The following is a 23,577-nucleotide window of genomic DNA, read 5'->3' as shown; positions in this document are numbered from 1 at the left end:
ACATATTGTTTAAACATGGTAACCACTAGAATTATATAGTGTCGGCAAGATAGTTCGTTTGCAACATGCATCTGCTTGTTTAACCAGTGATAGGTAATCTGTCTAGGTGAGCTGTTGACTTTATTCTGTGTTTTTTGGGAGGAAATAAATATAATTCCGCCAAAAATAAGCTTAAGTAACATAAAAACAACTAAGTTTCATTACTCAAATAAAGATTATTCCAGATTAAAAAAGAAATGAGTAATAATAGCGGCACCATTACGAATGGTGGTGTTGCCCCACCTCAAGAGAAGCGTGACCTGTTGGCTCTTCTGAAGTTAATAAAGAAGTACAACCTCAAGCAAACAGAGGAGCTACTTTGTCGCGAAGCTAATATCACTAATCAAGAACTAGAAGAGGTAAATGGTATTGAAATAAATACTCTTCTGACCTCAGCTCTCGGTGATGGGCACGATCATCAAAATGGTTTGGCTGCTAGTGGCATTGGTGGTTCCGGCAATGATCCAGAAATATATGAAACGGCTTATGCGGATCTACGCAATTTCGTCGAAGAATCTTTAGACATTTACAAACATGAACTATCCATGGTTCTGTATCCTATAGTAGTGCAAATCTACTTAAAACTCATCCAAGGTGGTTTTGTAGAACAAGCACGAAAATTTGTGGAAAAGTATGGACCAGATTTAGATCACTATTATCGCGAGGATTTACAAAATTTACTTATGATAACAAAAAGGTCTGATTTAGAAAATAATGATTTCGTTTCTGCTATGGAATTAGACAAATTCGTGATACGGATGTCTCGTGACTCGCATTCCTTATTTAAACGACATATCCAAGATCGGAAACAAGAAGTGATAGCAGATATAGTTGCTAAATATTTGCACTTTGATACATATGAAGGAACAGCACGCAGTAAAGCTCAATGCGATATTAGCAATGGATCTTTATTTGGTGAGGCCAAGCGACAGGATAATAAAATTCGCGTTTATTATGGTCTTTTAAAAGAAGTGGATTATCAAACCTTGACGACGCCTGCCCCTGCTATGGTAGAGGAAGAGGATGATAATGATCCAGATGCACCAGACAAGCCAAAAAAGAAAAAACCCAAAAAGGATCCACTTTTTTCGAAAAAGTCAAAATCAGACCCAAATGCACCTGCCAGCGATCGAATTCCACTACCCGAAATGAAAGATGCCGACAAAATGGAAAAGGTGAAAGCCTTACGTGAATCTTCTAAACGCGTACCGCTTAATAAGGATTCACTTCCGTCCGTATGTTTTTATACAATACTCAACTCGCATAACACAGTTACATGCGCCGAAATATCGGAAGATTCCACTATGATGGCTGTAGGTTTTACAGATTCCAGCATCAAAGTTTGGTCACTTACCCCGGCAAAATTGCGAGAAATGAAAAGCGCCGAGTTGCTCAAAGATATCGACAAAGACGCTGAAGATATCAATACTCGTATGATGGATGACCGTACAGGCGAGGCATCCCGTACCTTCTATGGTCACAATGGCCCTGTTTACCGTTGTGCTTTTGCCCCAGAGAAAAATTTACTTCTCTCCTGCTCCGAAGATACTACCATTCGCCTATGGTCATTTCACACATGGACATGTATAGTGGTGTACAAGGGTCATCTTTTTCCAGTATGGGATGTGCGTTTCTCACCGCATGGCTATTATTTCGCTTCTTGTTCATACGATAAAACCGCGCGACTTTGGACTACGGACTCAAATCAGCCATTACGAATATTTTGTGGTCATCTCTCCGATGTTGATTGTGTTCAGTTTCATCCGAATTCTAATTACATAGCTAGCGGTTCGAGTGACCGTACGGTTCGATTATGGGATGTTTTGAATGGGCAACTAGTGCGACAAATGTGCGGTCATAAGGGGCCGATTTATACCTTGGCTTTCTCCACTTGTGGGCGATATTTAGCATCTGGCTCATCAGATCACAATGTACTTGTATGGGACTTATCACACGGCCAACTAGTTGCTTCACTGTTGCGACATACAGGCTCAATACACACGATGTCTTTCAGTCGAGATGGAAATATACTTGCTGTTGGTGGATTGGATTGTGTTTTGACTTTGTGGGACTTTTCAAAACTCACGGAAGATTATTTAGCGCAAAGCGGTGCGTCTTCACATAATCCTGACCTTAACGACAGTGAAACATATTTGCTGCGCACATTCCCGACCAAATCAACACCCTTCCTGGCGCTGCATTTTACGCGTCGCAACCTGCTCCTAGCTGTTGGAATGTTTAAGTCATCCTAAAAGCGTTGCAGTGGAAGTTAATTTTAAGAAATTCGTGTAATCTTGTAAATCTAATTTAGATATTAAGGATTCCTTTTAATGTGTAATAAACTGAAATCGATTTTCATTATAAAATATTTAATTAGTGTACTCCATTTGCACACATTCTTCAGCTGCAACATGAGTGGGAGAGGATCCGTCTATGATATGATCATTGGACTCGCTGTCTAAGGAAGGCTCATTGCTGAACATTTCTGTTGGCACAGTAGCAGGCGCGCGGTCTTGTACTAGCTCCATAACTTGTTGACGTGACTGCAAGTGTCGTTCCACTTCTGCAGCGGACATTTGCATTTGTTGTGGTTGCTCTATGTCAGATGTCGGGGCTAGCTGGGGTTGTTGAATCTCTACAGTTTTTGGTATTTGGGTTTGTGAATTTTCATTGGGTTGAGCTTGCACTTTCTTTTTGCGTCCTCGTGTGGAACCTCCACCTACAGCCCCGCCATTTGAAGCAACATTTTGTTCAAGTTTTCGCCTTGAAGTAAATAATTTTTCTCTATACAATTCACTTATTTGTTAGTTCGACATACCTTTTTGCCTCGTCATCTGACGAGTCAGTCTCATCACTTTCCGATGACGTATTTTCCGGCTTCTCATATTGCAGCAAACGATCTAATAGAAAAGCTCGGTCGCGGGATACTTTCAATAATCTACGCTGGTTGGAACGCAGAGCATCTTGAAAAAACTCATTTTCCTGTAGTATTATACAAACAGAAGTTTAAATAATGTATCTACCATGTACTCGTGCAAGGTATAATGTGCTTCTCATAGACTTACATAAATCAAAAATTTAAGCTTGCGCTTAAGATATCGATATTGCGTTTTATAATCCACGGGGTTAGCAGCACCTGAACTATTCCCTCCTCCATTACCACTACCACCCCCAATACCTAAACCTGACTGTGTACGCTGCTGCTCTTGACTATCATCATCTGTTCCGGAATCATCGTCCACATTGGGATCTGTTTCGTCGGTTTGAGCGGCTTGTTGGTTCGCCATGGAGCGACAGTACCAACCCGAAAGCATATCCTTTAATAGAAAAATGAAAATCTGACACACATTTGTATTACAACTTAAAGCTAAATGAAAAAACTAGTGCTTAAAATGCATTAGACTTTTTTACACATATTTTTTTATTAAAATAAATCATGGTTTCAACAACAAATCACTTCTCTGGTTACGACCCCACAAAACGAAGGTTATTGTTGCCTACAGTAATTTATCTAATTTTCAGAATGATAAAACCAGTATTTCACAATTTAGCTGCTTACATACCGTGATTTAGTGAAATTTATTTATTTATTGGATTTGGTTAAAAAAATACAAATTGTATATACAATAATAAAAAAACAACCAATGCGAAATATATTTGTTTTGACATTTGTACACGGAAAACTACGTTATCGACAGCTTAGGGTTGCTTTAATAATAAGCGAGCCCTACGCCTTAAATTATTATCATTTATTTTCTAGGCGAATTGAGTAGTGGAGTTGGCGTCATTAAAAACAATTACTTTGTTTTTGTCGCGATTTTGACAAGTCTGACGTCAGCTCCCTTCGCAATGCAAAACAAACAAAAGGGGGGAAAATTACTTGTTTGTGAAAATTCAGTGAATGGCTTGGTTATATTGTGATTTGTGATATTAAAACTAAACAAACTAATGCAAACGAAGTGCCGCGTGTTAAATTGTTAAAGCATAAATGAATATAAAGCCTTCAAATGCAGTTTTTGTGTTTTTAGTGTTTTTATGCGGAAAGTGCCATGCTAGAAAGTATGTGTGTGTGCGTGTAACTTCTGAAGTTTGATTGTTTCCATTGCTTTCGCCTACTCTTCTTTACGAACAAGTGATTCCCCTTCCTTTTGTTTGTTTATTGATGGACTCTTATGGCACGGCGAATTCGGAAGGCGCAATCTTCTTCTCTATCATTCTTGGTTTATTTTCATATTCCAGAGCACGATTTATAAATAGTTCACTTATAATAAATATCCCGATACAGTATTTGTGAATCCTTTAGTATAATGTAACATGCCTTGGAAAAAAAGTTGTAAAGGGTCGATAGAGGGGTGTATCCCCATCTTAAAACTGGAAACCACATCCTCCGGATACTTATAATTTTTAAATAACCTGTTGTTAAAATTGTGTAATCAAGCGAGAAGTTGATCTTGCCAGACACCTCAAATAAGAACGAAATTCGCATGCAGAGACGTTCACTGGAAGGTTGTTTGTAAAAAAAAAATAACCCTCATCAGTCCAGTATTTCGGCATAGAACTCTTATCTACGTGGGCGGCCTTAACAACACGTCATATGCGTGTGTGCAGTAAAGTTTCCCAATAACCCCATCCCCATCATCAACATTGAACTCAAATACTTCATATTGTTCATTCCCATGACAGCCGGTTCTACGTTACCGTAATAACGTTTGTGGAAAGCCTAATTCCAAAGAACGATGAGGAATGGAAAAATCTGGGTTTTCTTCAACACTTTCCGCTACAACAGAAATTTTTTCGGCCGTTCTTGAGCGACGTGTACGGGTTTTATTCTTCACATCACTAACTTGTCCCAACAGCTCGCATTTTTTTTTACAAATTTCTTTATTGCGGTCCGACAAGGTGCTTCGCGATGACCCAAAAATGCTCGAGTTCTACGAACCGTCTCTGCCAAATTTTCACCATTTTTATAATGAATTTTAATAATTTCAAAGCGTTGCTTAAGCGTGTATCGTTCCATTTTTATTAATGGCGTAGTTTCTACTCTTCAAATATAAAAAAAGGATAGCTTCAAAAGTGACATCTACCGAAATAGCGGGCTATTCAAAACAACCTCTGTTATTGGAAAACCCTTTATATATACATAAATATTATATATTGCTACAAAAACGTGAATGCGCCTTGACTCAAGACATTTGGACATTTGGAGGCTTTATATTCATTTGTGCTTCAACAATTTAACACGCGGCACTTCGTTTGCATTAGTTTGTTTAGTTTTAATATCACAAATCACAATATAACCAAGCCATTCACTGAATTTTCAAAAACATGTAATTTCTCCTCTTTTTGTTTGTCTTGTATCGGCAAGGGACCTGACGCCGACAATTCAAAATCGCCAAAAATAAAATAATTGTTTTGAGAAGGCGCCACTATCAGTACACAATTCGCTTTGCCGAATAAACAGATAACAAATTAATTAACAACTAGTAGTATCAAGCTGTCCTTGCTAAATTCATACAGTCGAACTTCTATATTCTGATTTGCTTGAAATTTTGGCTCAAAATTACGAAAGCCTTAACATTTTTAAGCATGTGAAAACCATAAAAATCGGCTTAAAAATTCGGTCAAATGAGCTTTAAGCCACTTCTTAATTGGCGCTTACCGTTTACGCGATTTTGGCCGAGTTTAACAAAGCGCGCCAGTCGATTCTTTCTCGTGCTAATGAAAAAAATTCAAAACTCAGTTGTTAACAAAAACTCGATCAACTGAGCCTAGAGCCTCACTTTGCTAGATTTGTTTTCGTTCTTAGCTGTTCTGGCTGAATTCTTGCAGTCAAGGTTTTATAACTCCTTCAGTTTTTCTCTGATTCGCCTGAAATTTTGACACATACTTGCAAGAGCGTCAGCCTTTCTTAATACATATGTAAAAGTTATGAAAATCAGTTGCACAACAACAAGATTGTCAAATTTCAAATGAGTCGGAACACCCCTAATTCCAAGCTGCCTTGGCTATATATGACTTTAACTATAACTTTCAGTAAAATTGCTATAACTCGCTCAGTTTCGCCTCCACTGGCCTGAAGTTTCAGTAGGTTATTGGAAAAGCATTGAGCTTTCAAAATATGTATGCACAAACCATGAAAATCGGTTGTAAAACAACAAAACTGTGAAATGTAAAAGAGTAGTAACATCCCCTAATTCCAAGCTGCCTTGGCTGTACATAAGTTCGAAGTTAATTTTTGTGGTTTATTAGGATCATTGGATATTTATTTATATTATTTTCATTTACTGTTTGTATTTCGTTTACTATTTTCATAGTAAATAGTTGCAACATGTTACATTCTGCAGTTGCAAGTGAAAATATCATGTACATATATATATCTTTGAACATCGACTCATTATAGTAGATTTTCCAATCGTTTTCACTTCTTTTGAGTTTTTAGTAAATTCAAATTATTAATAATAACATTGAATAATAATAATAGTAACATTGAAAACAAGACATGTATTGTTTTCTGTACGATACTTTAAAAATACATCGTTATGTCCCAAAGGAAATTAGGGGTTTAGAATTTATCTAAAATTTTTTTCAGAGTTTCTAAATTTTTTTTCAGAATATTGAAAATCAGAATTTAAGACCGCTCCCTGTAAACAGAAGAAGTAACTTAATTATGTGACCACGAGTACTTATAAGAGTATGTACAAGGTGGCGCAAAATTAATCGCCCTTTCGGAAGATTCATAATTTTTGCAAATCGTGTTGTACGTCAATTATATTTGACACTATTGAACTAGTGTCAAACTGATCACCAATGGAGCGTGCAGGTCAAGATAGAAGTTTCCATTCCTCAAAATCATTTTTTTTATTTAGTAAAGAAAATGTTAAAAAAGAATGATTACTTTGTCGCCACCTTGTATATGTAAGCGTCTACATATGAGCATTTATGAACGTGTACATATATACATATACATATATATACGCTTTCACACGTTTTGGGTGTTTGGCCAAGTCCCTCCTCCTTTTTGTGGCGTGCGTCTTGATGTTGTTCTACAAATGGAGGGACTTACAGTTTTAAGCGGACTCCGAACGGCAGATATTTTTTATGAAGAGCTTTTTCAGGGCAGAAATGCACTCGGAAGTTTGCCATTCCCTGCCGAGAGCTACCGCTATTAGAAAAAAATTCTTCATTTTGCTTACAATTAAACTCAACACTTTTATTTAATCATCAAAAATACTATTCTGCAGATGTTATTTGATGAATAGAATCCAAAGGAATGCAATGGATAAACGTAATTGAAACTTTAGTTTTTAGAAAAGGAAAAATTCACACGGGCCTTGATGATATGTATAGTATTTTTTACTTTACTTCATTCACAATAATAACTAAAACGCTGCGAAGACACGTTGTCTACGGTCGTTTCTCGCATATGCTCTCACCCTTATCACCCATCTCACTTTGAATATAATTAAACCACACGCTTAGCGGAATATGCATGTATGAGTGCATAAAGCGGATATGCAAAATGATTGCAATGCGAAAAACGCCTGGGGGTATGCAATTATTTAACTTGGGCTTTAGTTTTGTTTAATAAAATAGGCTTTAAATCTGGTGTCGTTTTTCAATTCTGCTAAAAGTAAATTTGACTAGAATACTGCGAGACACAGTAGTATTGTCTTGAATAATTTATTAATTTCAAAATTAAAAAAAATGCTCTTAACATTTTCATTTATTACGGCAATATTTTTCAAGTGTCCGTTGGCGTTTTATTATATAAATGATATATCTGTCTTTGAAAATATTGTATAAAACTGTTTTTTTTTTAAATGTAAAGGGCTGAAGGTTTATTGAAATTATCTGAAAATTGTATAAAATCATGTTTTTTTATTATTTTAGTATGAATAAAAAATCGTCTTCTTTGAAAAAAGTAAAAAAAGTTAACCTCCGCGAACCCGTTTTTTTTTTTAATAATGCACTCACCGTATACAACCAAAGGCTATTTTCCTTTAAAATCGCTATATTTCGCATCAAGACAAGTTAATTTGCATGTGAAAATTTGGTTTAAGTTAGTTGTACGAAATAGTTATGTTAAAATTTATTTTATGAAAATTACAATTTTCAGTTCCTATTTTGCTATCAAAACGAATAATCACGATTTCGCTGATGATTTCAAAAAGTGGGAGTGAAAATTTTAGCATAATAAATTGTAGTGAAAGTGAGTAAAAAAATTCGTGCCTTTGTATTTGTGTTGTGATACAGTTCCGCTTACTTTAGTGTTATTTTTGTAGGAAACCTAAATTTTGTAAAAGCTTTCAATTTATATTAATTAGAAGAACCATTTGATAGTTGTAACGAAAAATAAATGAAATACATTATTATATAAAATAGCTTTAGTACTACCAAAATACCGACTTACAATAAATTGATCAAAAAATATGAAAAAGTGCCAAAAACCAGGAATTGCAGCTTTAATTTAATTTTTATTAAAAATTTGTTATATTATTTACTCATACATATGTATATGTATAAAAAATTATCAAAATCCACACAAATCTCTATTTTTGCGAACTCTTCTTAAGGGCTCAAAGTACTGTGCGTTATGTCTAATAAAGTTAAAAAAATTGACTGTTTAATATTATCACAATTACATTTTTATATGTACATATAAATATAAAAGTTAATATTAATTATTGAATACATACTTCTTAAGTCAAAGCAAATATGTCAAAAGCTTTTTTTACATCCCAATTTTATTATATTTGTGAATTATTATTATTATTATATTTTGATTTGTGAATGTATTTTTGAAGTGCCTGGCAAGCACTTTGGAAGCATTGGGAGACATTATAAAAAACTACATAAGCTTTTAAGTCATAATTTTTTTTTTTAGTAATAGTTTTCTACGTACATGTAAGTACACGCTGGGATTTAAGATTCTTGCTCAAAAACTTAATATGAAAATGAGTTCCACATTAAAAAATGTTTTGATTCCTTCCACTAAAGGTATATTTTGACTTTTCGAGGATAGATATTCACTTAAAGTTGGAAGATTGTTTATAACTTCCCACATTGACAAAATGAAAATTTTTTTCCAAAAATACAATTTTTGAAATTTCAGTCTTTCACGAAGTTTGTTTATAATGAATCTTGCCAAATATTCTAACCCGCCTTCTTGAAGTGAATTCAAGCATTTTCTTAGAAAAACTTCACTGGGAACTGCACGTATCACGATTTGCCTGGCATTTTTGTATTACTTTTTGTTTTTGTATTCACATAAAATTTTTAATTTTATATTTTAAGAGCTAAAATCGGTTCCGTGTTTTTTCCCAGAAAAGAATCACAAGTTCGAAAAATTAAATAAAATATTTGTAAAATTATGGGGAGGTTGAAAATACCCAGAAATGCTATCGCACCACACAAAATGCCCAACTTAAAAACACAGAATCCACAAAATTAAAATCCTCAAACCCAAAACTCCGAAATTTAAATCTCCACGGTTTATGAATACATATACATATGTATGTTGTATGGGGACTTCACACCGAGCTACCGAGTACCAAGCACCACTGTAATAATTTTCCCCCCTATATAGTAGGTATTTTGTTTTTGTAAAATTATGTTATTTTCGGTTTACCGATTACCGAACTAAGTAATACATATTAATATGAATTAAACAATATTTTCTTCGTCATCACTAAGCACTATTAACCGTGGGCGTTTTCTTTGTGGCAAGATATCTTCATCTTCAGAGCATTTTTCTGTATTATCTTAAGATCCATGCTCTCTCTACCTTTTGCAAAAAATCTGTTACTTTAGATTGCTTGCTTTTAATTAAAAGATCTTTGTAAATTTCCTTGTATGATGCTAAGCACATACGAAGTTCTCTTTTAAACTTTGTGCTCCTTTCATTTGAAGGATCTTCATTTAAGAAATATGACTCTACCAGCTGTTTGGCTAAGCCTTGGCCTTTCTTTATGCTTTGTAGAGTAAACTTTTTAACTTCTTCGTCTTCACTTGTGCTATCATCCTCTGACTTATCATAGCTTCCTGATATCACTTCTACCAAACCTGCTTCACCAATTTCTTCTTTCACCAGTAATTCTTGAATATCTTGTGCAGTCATATCGTCAAAACCTTCGCCTTCTAGAGACTTAGCAGCTCCCATTATTGCATCCATTCTGTTTTTTGCTATCTTGATCAAATTTTCACTTTCAACTGACTCCGACCATAGTTTTTTCCAAAAACTGTTTAAGGGGACAGAAAAAAAAAGTTTTTTTTTTCGAAATTTTACTGGTATCTGCCCCCTTAATGTAGCAGGTTTTATTTTTCTGATAGATGACTTTATTAGATTAATGCAGTCCAAAATTGTGAAGAGTTTCCACTCCTCCTTGACGGCCATAGATTCACCATCGATTTGTTCAAAATCCATTGTAATGATCTCCTTATTCCGTTGGTTTTAAATGTAGCTATAATTAATTCCTTGATCTAACGGTTGAAGTAAAGCGGTTGCATTTGGAGGTAAAAAATTATTTTGACATTTGGGTTATTTAAATCTTGAGGATGACAGGGTGCATTATCCAATAAAAGTAGAATTTTAAAATCTAAATTTTCTAATATATTTCCAGTAGTTTTCCACACTTGGTGCAAAACAATTTAAAAACCATTTCTTAAATAACTCAGTAGTCATCCAAGCTTTTTTATTTACTGCCCAGTATACCGGTAAATTAGTCGTAGTTAGGGTTTTAAATGCACGAGGACTGAGAGATTTATAAACCAACATAGGTTTTACCTGTGATCGCCTGAAGCATTACTGCACACAGGTAATGTTACACGATCTTTTGATAGTTTGAAACCTGGCCCAACTTTCTCGTCTTTAGAAATATTGTATATGTATGTCCTCTTGGGCAATTCCAATTTCATTGGATAAATTTCAGCGGCTTCTTCATCGGCTGATGCACGTTCACCTTCTATTTTTAGGTTTTGTATTGATAAGCGTTTTCTCATACGATTAAACCACCCTTTGCTGGCTACAAAATCTGGATTAGTAGCAGTTTCTCCATTTTCCTTGAAGTAGTCGTAGTTTTTCAAGGCTTCGTGTTTAATAATATTGCTACTCAGTGGAATCCGTTTTTTTTAAATCTTGTTCCACCTGCTCAATTATTGCTGCACTAGGACGAGATGTCATGTTTGAGGAGATAGAGCTGCCTTCAGCAACGGAATCCCTAATTTGCCATTAGTTTTTCCTTATAGTCCGTATTGTCACTTCATTTAAATCTAATGATTTGGCGACATACATATGCTATCTTTTCGCCATTTTTGAGTCGATCTTAAATTTGTAATTTTGTTTCCATGAAGATGAAATCACTTTTAAAAGAAATGTTTTATTTTCGCCACACTTAGCTTAGGGCTACATATTAATTCATGAAAACAAAAACATAATTATTATTATTTCTTTAAAAAAGGTTGAGTTCTATATAAATATATTTATAATTGGTGCGTACACCCTTTTTGGGTGTTTGGCGGAGCTCCTCCTCCTATTTGTGGTGTGCGTTTTGATGTTGTTCCACAAATGGAGGGACCTACAATTCCAAGCCGACTCCGATATTTTTATGAGGAGCTTTTTCATGGCAGAAATACACTCGGAGGTATGCCATTGCCTGCCGAGGGGCGACCGCTATTAGAAAAATGTTTTTCCTAATTTTGGTGTTTCACCGAGATTCGAACCAACGTTCTCTCTGTGAATTTCGAATGGTAGTCACGCACCAAGCTATTCGGCTACGGCGGCCGCCGTACTGAGTACTACTTACCCGAAAATGATTAATCTACGTAGCTAAAAGAATGACGCAATTAAAGACTTAAAGTGTACGCGTACGCGCTCGACTGAAAAATGTCAAATGAGGCATCTTTCGCACTTAAAAGCTTTATCGCGTTAATTGAGCTGTTGTACGAGGATTTCCCAAATTTCAAATTAGCTAAAGTAGCTTTATTACATTTCATTTTTATTAGGGTTTTGCCCAATTCTCGAACCTTGTTAGAGTGAGTCCGTGCTATAGAAGTGCCGTGTTATGTTTCGTGCTATAGAAGTGCCGGTTGGTTTCGTCATCCATTGGATGGCGTCTGCCTTCAGTATTTAAATCAGTCGGCATGAAATGATGAGGTTAAAATGACCCCTGGCTCCCGGACTATATCTCAAAATTCGAAATTTTTTTTGTGTGGAAATAATCGTCCGAATGTGTGGACGATTCGAAGGCTAGCGAAAAAAATTTCAAGGAACAGATTCTTTCAGGAATAGAAAAAGGACTCGCAGATCAAAAACTGGACGTTCGGTTAAGAATATTGCTGCTGTAGCGCAAGGTGATGCTGAACAACCTTCAACGTCGATAACTCGACGTTCTCCAAATTAGGCATTCATGAATCGAAAGCCAAACAGGCGGATTTTGCCTGTAGACGTGCTCATGGTGGATATATAAATTATGTAATTTTTGATAATACAAATAATTGTGAAGAGCTGTTTTTTGAATTAAAATAGTCAATCCTGAAATAGTCTAAATTTTTACATGCTTTATTTTAAACCAACATCCAGACGCATCTTTGTCGTCTGCCGAATGACGACGCTGTCTGTATTTAACACACTTTGATAAATATTAGTTGTCGAAATCGCTTAAAAATCAATTATTCGATAAAACTCAAAACGCATTACACTATGGATGAGCATTTTGAAGCAGAAAAAAAATCTGCTTTAGTCATTTTCGATAAACAAAAAGTCAAAAACAAAGTATAGACAAACAAAAACTATCCCAAAATGTTTCGTATACAAAAATTGCTGCTTGAAGAATTTCGTGAAATCTACGAGCCTGTCATTGTGGAGAATCCATTCACGCAGGTGACCGAAGATGGGCAGGGTATAAGGCAGTACCACATAGGTGAGTAAGCGAAAAACGTAAGCTTGAAATGTGAACATAAAAATGTTGTCGACAATAACTTTTATTTCAAAGGTCTCACACCTTCAAAAATCATCTTTGGATGTGACGATTTCGATTTGACGGATCGGGATTATTATGGCTGGCAAAATATGGATCCGGAAATCGAAACATTTGAATTGGTCAGCTTGTTGCCACTGCAGTTTTTACTAGTGAAATTCTTTCGCAAACAGGGACGTTACATTATGCGCCTGTGCATTGTGGGTGATGAGGACAAGCCGATGTTTTTTGAATTTGGTGGGCACTTGTATAAGAATGTGAGTAGCGGTGGGTGGGTAGATAGAGGGTGTGTAATGAGTGATATTTGCAGTTATTCTGGAATACTTGGCGTGAACGAATCGCCACAATACGATTATCGCAGCCTTTGCTCTTTAACATATCTGGCTGTAGTCCATTTTCAAGCACAGATGTGTTGATTGAGGATGAGGAGGTACAAGCGCTAGTCCATTCTGAGCCACGTTCAGTGACTAGTTTTTGCGCGAGCTATAGCTACCAGTGAGAGGAGTTTTTGAAACGTTCACAAGGGCTACGCAAAACAGGTGTAAGATAAAATACGAACATGTGTGTATGTATGTATATAATTTTATTACAAAGTTATAAATGTGATAACAATTACTTATGTATATAATTTTTGTTACAGAAATATATTTTATAATACAAATAAGAAATATAGATATAATGTGTGTATAGATAATAGATAAATTAAGCCATTTTATGTCGAGTTCATCGAAACCTCTTAAATAATTATTGCACTGCACAGAAAAAACTTTACATACACTTTTTGTTATTGAAAAGAAAAATTCGACCACTTATTTTACAGCTTTTAAAAATTTCTAAAACCGATATACAAAAAGCATAAGCCCAATAAAATTTATGAAACCAAAATGGAAAATAACGATTTTATAATATTTTTCAAAAAGCACTTTGAGCTTTTTTGCGCTTAAATCTAGCAGTAAACCATATAAGATACCCTTAGATTTTATTACAACTATTTTTGTAAGTTTATGTATTTAGATAATTTAACAATATGGCTAGAAATCTTAAGAACTTGCTATGCATTTGTGCTTTATTTTACATTTTGAACCATCATAATCAAACCTCCCCTCCACTCGGACTTCATACATTCACATATCTGTCATTCATAGCTCAGCTGTCCAGTCGCTGCTTACAAATTCCATTACAATTTCAGTTACCAAAAGTGATAGTCTTATCTGAGTTCTTCGGACCACCATTTACGCCGCCACTGTGTCGATTGCCATTCTTAAGAATGCCATTCGTGGCTCCATTCGGCATGCCATTGCTGATTCTCACTGCTGGCACCGTTGCGGCTACCTCGTTTATGCTCACACTATGCAGCTTCCTTGCCACATTCTCATAGTTGTCGTAGCTATTGCGTAGCGGACAGTTACTTTGATGCTCCAGTGGCTCCGCCGATTTCTTCAGTTTTGAACGCGTCAACGTACTCTGTAGTTCCGCTTGCAGATTATCTGCGCACACGTCTATCGCACCGTTACTACTACGTTTTGATGTTCCCACAAAATCAAATTTAGCCGGTTCTCGCCGTTGTTGCGGTTGTTCGTATTCCCCGATTGTTATGGTTCCCGCTCGCAGTGTGCGTCTATTGCCGGAGTTGTCATTGGTCGCATCACGTCCATTTGTGACTATATTGGTACTGGCGTAAGCATAAGAAGGTCTGACGCTGCTGCTAATGGTTGTTGCTTTTGTACGTATTTCCACATTATCATAATCGGGTACAGGGGTGGCTGGCGGCTTGGGCGGTTGTTCTGTCGGTGGTTTAAGTGGTGACACGGAGCTGTTGTTGTAATTGTTGATTGGTTTCTGTTGCAATTGTGACTGTTGGGAAAACTTGTTGTTAGTGCTGGTGTATTGTGGTTGTGTACGCGGCGGTGAGCTGGCGAATTGTGGTGGCTGCAAAAGAGAGGACATAGAGGAGAAGTGTTAATAAATACATTGACTAGGCCAAAAGCTTATAAAATTGTTAAGTTAATTTTAGTATATAATTAGTCAAGACGCACACCACAAATTGGAGGATAAGCTCGGCCAAACACCTAGAAAGGACGCGGCAATTATATACAGTGTACTCTCTCCCAATGGACACCCCTCTTAAGCGGACCCCTCCCATAAGCGGACACTTTTTTCAGTACCGCAGAAATCCTTAGGGATTTTTAAAATATTTCTCTTTTGAGCGGACAACCCTTCTATAACAGGACGCGGACACTTTTTTCCTCACCACAGATAATTTAATTCTCTCATAAACGGACAGCTTACAAACCTTGGAGTTGTTAAAGTCAATAAATTTGTTAGATGTTTTTTATTTCATTCATAAAGCGTGGGCGCAAGTGAGTCCAGAGACAGTGAACAATTTTTTAGGGAAAGCTGACGGATATACAGCAGAGGATGAGCTCTTATTTACTATTGGCAGTTACTCAGCTCACCAACGTTAATAATATAGCTCAGAAACAAATTCAAGTTGACATCGAAACTGTCTTAAATTTGGTAATCAAGTCTTCATAAATGATGAAAAAGCAAAAAATATCAATGCTGAAGTGGCAACTCTCGCTGGCCAACTCTTCTGAAGATGAACTAGAAAATGAACGAGAGAACTAAACACTATTTTTTATATATCACAATGACCTCAAAGGCCTTGAATTGCCTACCGATCTTACTCCAACACCTCCAAGATATTGAAATTAAAGGGAAAACTCGCGATTGTAAAATTTCTGAATTTTTTAAATGACCAATTGTTTTTTACATTTCGCGTGTTTCTTCATCGTAATGAAAGTTCTGTTCATTTTGTCAAATATTTATCTGTATGTATATCTGTTCTTTAGTACGGGCTCTCATCATGCCCGGATACAAACGCTCCGGCTCTGGAAGTATTCGATGCGGTACCTGCTGGTGGTAGCAGAAGAAGAGGAAGACTTCCTCTGCGTCGGAAAGATCAGGTAGAGAAGAACTGGGCTTCACTTGGTGCGTCCAACTGGCGCCGGTTAGCACGAGAAAGAAACAACTGGCGCGCTTTGTTAAACTCGGCCAAAATTGTGTAAGCGGTTATTGCGCCACTTAAGAAGATGTATATCTGTTCTGATTTTGGAAATAAAACTGATTGAATATTAAAGAGCAGTCACAGATTATTTTTACTTTTTTACGCTTAAGCGGATCGACGCCTCCCATAAGAGGACAAATTTTTCACCCCTTAGGTGTCCGCTTAAGAGAAAGTACATTGCATATACCGGGTGTTTTTTTAGCTGCATGAAAATTATCCAATTGGATAACTATGGTTAGATAGCTGAGAATGGCCAAATGTGTTAACACTTCTGTTCAGTAAGGTTTTGTCATCGTTTAACACCAGAGCAACTTTTTCAAATTGTGAAAATGTACTTTGAAAAACAAATAAAAATCTGTTAGTGTACTTCATAGAGCTAAGTGTTGAAGAAGGCGCCAAAGTATCGATTCGTCGTCGTTCTCAACTTGTTGGCCTTTGCCCTTCGACTAGGTGAATTTTGGCTTACGTGCCAACAAAATACAGCTCGTGCAAGAACTGTAGCCCAATTACTATCGTTTGCTTCGCATTTTTGCTGATTAGGCTCGTTTATTCAGATTTATTTAAAAGTAGTCAAAAATCAGACTGATCGAATTGACCTTGAACTCGTAGTGGTGGCGAACATATGCCGGATATCATATTTAAAAAATAAATGCCATGAAATCATCTACCAGAAACCAAAATCTACCAATATTTCTGTTTTGTATTATCATTTTAAATTCTCAAGCACTCTTTATATTTATATACTATATATAATTTACCATACATAAATTAGGGCGGACCAATTTTTTGGACAAATCTCCTAGAAGATACCATCTACCTAATGTTCTAAGAAAAAAGTCCACTACAGCATAACTCTAAAGTAATTTTCAAGCCTCTCCAATTTTAAAAGAAACTATCTTTAATTTATACGAAGTAAATATGATGATTAATATTTACTGAAGTATTATGAATGTCATATTTTTTATTGTAAACTTGTACTTGGAGTTATTTAGGTACGAAGATTTTGTTTTCGATATCTTTTTTATTTTTAAAGTAAAGTATGTATACCTACTTTTTAAGCAGCAGGAAAGCGATTGTATGACATTTTTTTATATGTAAATCAAACCAAGACTTGCAAAACCAAAACATAATAAAATATTTGTAATTTTTTCAATATTTCTGTTGGGAGCAGCACCTAATTTACATGACCTAATTTAAGTATAGAGTTAATTGTATAGTTTTATTTAATAATTTAGTATTGTAGTCTAACTTATAAGATTGTAATATTTTTAACTCGTAACACCTGGTCACCCTAATCCTTGTACTTGTCCTTGAATTATATTAATACACATTATCCTATATTTGTCATTTTCCTAACGTTCGTATCAACGCATTCTTATGTACATACATTATATATAAGCTGTGCTAAGCAAATATTTCGAGACTTGAAGCTCGACATCAGCTGAGGCCGGTGAACTTAAACATTTGTAACAAACACACGAACGCGTAAACTCTGTGAAAAATAAAATTATAAAGTGGTTTGAAAATTAAAGTGTTTAATCTATTTCAAAATTAATAGCTGCCAAAAAAGCTTGGTGGCCCAACATTTTTGGTGACCCCGACGTGATATTCGTGTGTTCTATTTGTGTAAAATAGAAATTATTATTCGATATAATAATTTTGTTAACCCTTCGAAAATATTGTTACGGTAGTTAATTATTGTCGCGTAGTCGTTTCTAATACCTACCCAATAAATAAAACCGTTTGTTAACTTTGTGCGGGACTTGTAAAACAAAGCAGTTAAAACCGCAACCTATATTTACGGCTAAAAATTAACTTGCACCGTTTTCTATTTACTAACTTTTTCAACGGTTTCCGTGTACATAGAACCGTGTCTATAAATTCGTTTGCTATCGATATAACCGGTCTGTCAATTTTAAAAGTCAATCGTTGAAGATGTCGCTCAGTCCAGGTAATGGTACCTTCATTAGAAGCGATTCACCACATACTGAACCATCGAGTGGGCAACCGTCTTCAGATCGCGTGTCGTATTTAAAGCTGAAAACAATGTCAGTCTTTAATCGACTTGAGCATACAGCAGCGGAGATGAACACCGAAATGCTACAAGGCATGGATGAGTACGGGTTGGCAGCAATCATGGAATCAGTGGGAGATTTGAAAGCAACATTCACCGCCGCTCACACCAGTTTGGAGGAAATGGACTTTGAGTCTATTGCCAGTGACCTGCCCTGCAAATTCGATGCTACATTGGTGAAACTTAAGGCGAACCTGCAACGAGAGATTGGGAGACGTAGCACAGGTCAGCACTGCTCGACATTCAGAGCGAACACTGGTGACTCGCAGTCGATCATCGTGAATGCCAATCGTTCTCGCTTGCCTTTGCTAATGCTACCTAAATTTAGTGGCGCGTATACCGAGTGGAGCAACTTTTTCTCGATGTTCACCTCCGTCATTGACAAGGATGGCGACCTGACGCAAAGCGATAAGCTGCAATACCTGCGTTCCTGCTTGAGTGGTGCTGCTTTGGATACTATCCAATCTCTGGAGATAAATGAAACGAATTATAAAAATGCATTAGATTTACTCAAAAAACGTTTTGATAACAAGCGAATTATATTTCAGGCACACATCAGACAGATCTTTGGGCTGGACAGGGCAGATGCATGCGCAAGCAAGTTGCGGGAGTTGACGGACAAGGTTACATCACACATACGCGCGTTGCAGTCGCTTGGATCACAAGAACAAATCGCTGACTGCATTATAGTTGAACTACTAATCCAGAAGTTGGACAAGGCTACTCAATCCAAGTGGGAAGAAAATTCATCAAGCAACGAACTGCCGTCGTGGGATCAGTTAGCTGCATTTTTGGAAAAGCGGTGTCGTACCCTCGAAAATGTGGAGCATGCCATACAAACCCAAACGGATCAAGTTGACAGAAACGGTAAAACTGTAAGTACAAATAAAAGAAAATCATTTGTCGTTTCGAATGCCTCAGTAGGTGGTTGCGCGTTTTGTCGGTGCCCTGATCATAGAATTTACCACTGTCAGCAATTTTCCACTCTTTCTCCAAATCTTCGCCAAAAGGAAGCCAAGAAGCTCTCGCTTTGCCTTAACTGTCTAAAAGGTGGCCATCAAATGAGAGATTGCAAATCTGGACCCTGTAGAGCTTGTCAATTGAAACACCATACGCTTTTGCATTTTGACCGCACATCTTCTGCTTCAACTTCTATATCAGGCCCAGTCACGCAACCACCCACATTGAAATCAAACACCATAGCTGCAACATCATCTGTCCCTGGCCATGCCCTCACTTCGAGATCTCCATCTGATGCTGTGCTTCTAGCCACTGCAGTCATTTTTGTCAAAAATCGTGCTGGTACCTTCGTGCCATGTCGGGCGCTTTTGGATTCGGGTTCCCAGCTTCACTTTATTACAAATCGTTTTACTAATCAATTACAACTTCGTAGGACCAAATATTCGGCGGCAGTTTCGGGCATCGGGGATGCCAACCTGTCAACTGAAGGCTATTCGGTCAATGTCGTACTGAAGTCGCGGACTTCAGATTTCTCAACGCACATCACTTCCGTCGTTGTTCAAACAATCACTGACAATCAGCCTGGTTTTTCAGTGAGCATCGCGGACTGGAACGTCCCTTCGAACATCCAACTAGCTGATCCCAATTTCAACATACCTCAGCGTATTGACTTGCTTATCGGAGCAGGACTATTTTTCGAACTTCTCTGCGTTGGGCAGATACAGTTGGCGCCCGGATTTCCAGTTCTTCAAAAAACTCTTCTCGGTTGGGTGATATCAGGTGGTGGTCAACAGACTTCTAAGCTTTCGTCATTTGTGGCCAATCAAAGGTCTTCGAGAGACATCGACTCTGATACCCGACGAGACGATTTGGTACGTCGCTTCTGGGAAGTAGATCACGTTTTTGAGCCAATCACTAAAACAGCAAGGGAGGAGCTCGACTGCAAGGCGCATTTTCAGCAAAATGTTTCGCGTTTACCTTCAGGCGAGTACTCGGTTCGCTTACCTTGGAAACTCGGAACAGAATCATTAGGCGAATCATACACACAAGCAAAGCGACGATTTGAGAGCCTTGAGCGCAAGGAAGATAGCTCCACAACAAAGCTCAGGGTCGTTTTTGATGGTTCTGCTGTCACAACTTCGGGCCTCTCATTAAACGAGATTCTAATGGCGAGGCCGACCATACAACCCAAACTTTTTGATATTCTTATTCGCTTTCGTACGTTTCCCGTTGCACTTATTGGAGACATTTGTAAGATGTATCGTTGCGTTCGCGTATCTGCAGCCGACAACATTTTCCAGTGCATTTTGTGGCGGGACCTTTATCACATTTCTGATGCAGAAAGGGATACCTTCCTTAAATTCGATGACGCGCGACACCTTAGAGGCACCAGAAATTCTAAACGGTCTGCACTATCAACAATAGCTCGAAAACCTTTTGAGCACATCATGGCTGATTTGCCTAAGAAGAAATGTTATATCAGCGTCTTCATCTGTTTCGCAACCAAGGCCGTATGGAGAGAGCTAGTGAAGGACCTTCCAACAGGTGCTTTTTTGGAAGCTCTCAAGCTATTTACGACAACACGCGCCATGCCAAGCTGTATTTGGTCAGACAACGCAACCAATTTCGTAGGCGCTAAGAACGAGTTGAGAGACCTAAAACGCCTACTCCTAAGCCAAGAGCACCGCAGTAAGGTTCACGTTCACTACCTCAACAATGGTTTTGACTTGCGATTCATACCACCTCGTTCACCACATTTCGGCGACTTGTGCGAAGCCGCAGTAAAAATGGCTAAACAGCACCTATACCGCACTCTTGGCTCTGCAATTATTGGTTTCGATGAACTGCGTACATTGGTATGCCAAATCTCTGCTATAGTTAACCTCTTGTACATCTTTCAGAAAATCCAGAAGACCTTGATGTTTTAACTCCAGGTCATTTTCTTATTGGCGGCCCGCTTACAGCTGCTCCTGAGCCTAACATCACGCATTTGAATTACAATCCACTTGGTCACTGGCAGCGTGTCACATACTTCTAACAACTATTTTGGAAACGGTGGAGCGAAGAATACCTCACTCTTTTTCAACAAAGAGCAAAATGGCGCACCCCTCATCCCAATGTGCAAATCAACGATATTGTATGCATTAAAGCGCCTCTTAAGTGGCCTCTTGCGCGCGTCATCGAAGTTATTACTGGTGAGGACGGTGTTGCACGAGTAGCTGTTCTACGTACATCCACTGGCCTTACACGTCGAGCTGTTACTAAATTGTGCCTCCTTCCGACTAAGGAATCAGTTGAAAGCCCTGAACTTTCAACGGAGGGGAGGATGTTGGGAGCAGCACCTAATTTACATGACCTAATTTAAGTATAGAGTTAATTGTATAGTTTTATTTAATAATTTAGTATTGTAGTCTAACTTATAAGATTGTAATATTTTTAACTCGTAACACCTGGTCACCCTAATCCTTGTACTTGTCCTTGAATTATATTAATACACATTATCCTATATTTGTCATTTTCCTAACGTTCGTATCAACGCATTCTTATGTACATACATTATATATAAGCTGTGCTAAGCAAATATTTCGAGACTTGAAGCTCGACATCAGCTGAGGCCGGTGAACTTAAACATTTGTAACAAACACACGAACGCGTAAACTCTGTGAAAAATAAAATTATAAAGTGGTTTGAAAATTAAAGTGTTTAATCTATTTCAAAATTAATAGCTGCCAAAAAAGCTTGGTGGCCCAACAATTTCTTTTTTGCCAAATCACAAATTTTCTTACAATTAACAACGTATTTATGTACAATAATTGTGGTTTCTTAAATTTTAACTAAAGCAAAAAGTTAATTTAAAATGTATTAATCTTTCAAGTTTGAATTAATTAGAAATTGTCGTAAGTATGTAAATATCAAATGTTGAAATTATAATAAAAAATACATTTTTGGGCAATTAAATTCATTATTTTTATTTATGTACGTCCACATTTTACTAATTTAAAAAAACCAAATAAGGGAAATGAAATGTAATAATTTTTTCATTATTAGTTAATCTTCAATATTTAGTTGATTCTACTCATTCCTATGAGATTTTGTAAGTATCCGCCCGTTAGACTATTTTTGCGACTTGATTGCGTGAAAGTGGCGTTTCGATTAAATCAATTACAGGTCACAAGACAGTACATTAATGTACTGTGTGTGAAAGCAGCAAAAAAAAAAATCGGTACGCGTACAAAGCGCATTCAATAAAGGTGATGGCACTAGACCAACAGCAACGTTTTGTACATTAGAATGGCACTACAAAAGAAAATAGAAAAGAAAGGAAAAGGACGAACTGCGTTGAAGAGACGACATGCAGTTGGAGCTAGTTGATTTAGAGGTAGCATCCTAATATACACGGCGAATGAAAACAAAAAAAAAAAAAACAAATAAGTTGGTGTACGGACACCAGCTTTAATAGATTGCTCTGCTTTAAAGCTTTGTTCTAATGGACCTATTTTTCTTATAATTCTATGTAGGATCCGAATCGTTCTTTACGAATTGAGCCGCCCTAATACATATACATATATAATATATATATATAGTCTCCAGTTTAGTTTATATATAGCCTCTAGTTTAGAAGTAAGCACACACAAATGCTCACTTAAACATTTTTGGTAATTCAATAAAATCCTAACGAAGCAATTAAAAAGGCAATGCACTTCTAACGGGGTGTATGAGCGTTTCAGTGATTGCCCTCAAAACGCATACAACATTTGTATATATATTCAGTTGTACTCGTATTAAAATGAAATAAATATTTGCATACATATATATCTAGGTATATAAAGTTAGCACATAATTCTCAAATATAACCTTCATTTGATTGCGCATGAATAATCTTGCACGTGCATACATATGTATATTTAGACAAAGACAATCAATCCCGAACTTCGGGATTTTATTTGGAGACCATGCCAGGTTACCTACAGATATACAGGGTGGGCCATATAGCGTTTGCTTTTTTAACCACCTATTTTTTTGAGAATGGTAGCACGAATGACATGTCAAATGTGTTCATAATTTACTTAAAGGTTTGACATTTACGAAATGGGACGCTATACGCTTGAACAAAATTGGGAAATATTGAAAACCTATTTCCAAAGTGGTGAATTTTCTTCTTCTTTTCTGATTTTCACATTGGTGACTACGTCAATAAGCAAAATTGTCGGATTTGGGACTCAGAAAGTCCACACGTTACTGTAGAGAAGCAAATGCATCCACAACGAGTCACTGTTTGATGCGGTTTTTGGTCTGGCGGCATCATCGGGCCATTTTTTTCGAAAATGAGCGAGGAGCCGCGGTTACAGTAAATGGCGAGCGTTACCGTGACATGCTCAACGAGTTGTTTCCAAAAATTGAAGAGGATGACATGGACGACATTTGGTTTCAACAGGACGGTGCAACTTGTCACACTGCCAAAG

The 23,577-nt window shown here is 37.0% G+C and overlaps 4 protein-coding genes across 6 annotated transcripts in view; 2 read left to right on the top strand and 2 right to left on the bottom strand.

The window, feature by feature from the left end:
- The first annotated feature begins 72 nt into the window (after positions 1–72).
- On the top strand, positions 73–2,398 carry LOC128858351 (transcription initiation factor TFIID subunit 5). The gene has a single exon (XM_054094539.1). It carries the CDS (start codon positions 237–239, stop codon positions 2,289–2,291), a length of 2,055 nt encoding a protein of 684 aa, XP_053950514.1. The 5' UTR covers positions 73–236; the 3' UTR covers positions 2,292–2,398.
- LOC128858352 (uncharacterized) lies at positions 2,329–3,722 on the bottom strand. 2 transcript variants are annotated; one of them, XM_054094540.1, is made up of 4 exons: positions 3,603–3,722; positions 3,105–3,356; positions 2,858–3,021; positions 2,329–2,802 (listed from the first exon to the last, which is right to left on the bottom strand). In XM_054094540.1, exons 2-4 carry the CDS (start codon positions 3,351–3,353, stop codon positions 2,409–2,411), a joined length of 807 nt encoding a protein of 268 aa, XP_053950515.1. In that variant the 5' UTR covers positions 3,354–3,356; positions 3,603–3,722; the 3' UTR covers positions 2,329–2,408. The 2 variants fall into 2 exon arrangements, with proteins under 2 accessions (XP_053950515.1, XP_053950516.1); XM_054094541.1 differs by lacking the exon at positions 3,603–3,722 and adding an exon at positions 3,497–3,516.
- Positions 3,723–12,797: 9,075 nt separating this feature from the next.
- On the top strand, positions 12,798–13,512 carry LOC128858350 (uncharacterized). The gene is made up of 3 exons (XM_054094538.1): positions 12,798–12,956; positions 13,029–13,270; positions 13,324–13,512. The coding sequence occupies exons 1-3, from the start codon at positions 12,836–12,838 to the stop codon at positions 13,510–13,512; spliced, it is 552 nt and encodes a 183-aa protein (XP_053950513.1). The 5' UTR covers positions 12,798–12,835.
- A 155-nt stretch (positions 13,513–13,667) lies between these two features.
- Positions 13,668–23,577, bottom strand: part of LOC128858349 (protein kinase 4) — a 124,300-nt gene continuing 114,390 nt past the window's right edge. For both annotated transcript variants that reach the window (XM_054094535.1, XM_054094537.1), the window contains exon 8: positions 13,668–14,942. In XM_054094535.1, the coding sequence (XP_053950510.1) occupies positions 14,199–14,942 (744 nt within the window). In that variant the 3' untranslated portion in view covers positions 13,668–14,198. The remainder of the gene's footprint in view (positions 14,943–23,577) is intronic.

This window comes from Anastrepha ludens, chromosome 3 (genome assembly GCF_028408465.1).
Source record: "Anastrepha ludens isolate Willacy chromosome 3, idAnaLude1.1, whole genome shotgun sequence".
Classification (NCBI taxonomy): domain Eukaryota; kingdom Metazoa; phylum Arthropoda; class Insecta; order Diptera; family Tephritidae; genus Anastrepha; species Anastrepha ludens.
The sequence above is the reverse complement of the archived record's forward strand: the minus strand, read 5'-3'. Positions and strand labels throughout refer to the sequence as shown.

What these genes read in the sequence shown, in the direction of transcription:
- LOC128858351 (XM_054094539.1), top strand. Translation starts at nt 237, where the DNA reads ATGAGTAATAATAGCGGCACCATTACGAATGGTGGTGTTGCCCCACCT.
- LOC128858350 (XM_054094538.1), top strand. Translation starts at nt 12,836, where the DNA reads ATGTTTCGTATACAAAAATTGCTGCTTGAAGAATTTCGTGAAATCTAC. An exon ending in TATAAGGCAGTACCACATAG is followed by an intron (nt 12,957 to 13,028) that starts GTGAGTAAGCGA and finishes TTTATTTCAAAG; the next exon opens with GTCTCACACCTTCAAAAATC. An exon ending in GTGGGCACTTGTATAAGAAT is followed by an intron (nt 13,271 to 13,323) that starts GTGAGTAGCGGT and finishes TGATATTTGCAG; the next exon opens with TTATTCTGGAATACTTGGCG.
- LOC128858352 (XM_054094540.1), bottom strand. Translation starts at nt 3,353, where the DNA reads ATGCTTTCGGGTTGGTACTGTCGCTCCATGGCGAACCAACAAGCCGCT. An exon ending in AGCTTAAATTTTTGATTTAT is followed by an intron (nt 3,022 to 3,104) that starts GTAAGTCTATGA and finishes ATAATACTACAG; the next exon opens with GAAAATGAGTTTTTTCAAGA. An exon ending in TCAGATGACGAGGCAAAAAG is followed by an intron (nt 2,803 to 2,857) that starts GTATGTCGAACT and finishes ATTTACTTCAAG; the next exon opens with GCGAAAACTTGAACAAAATG.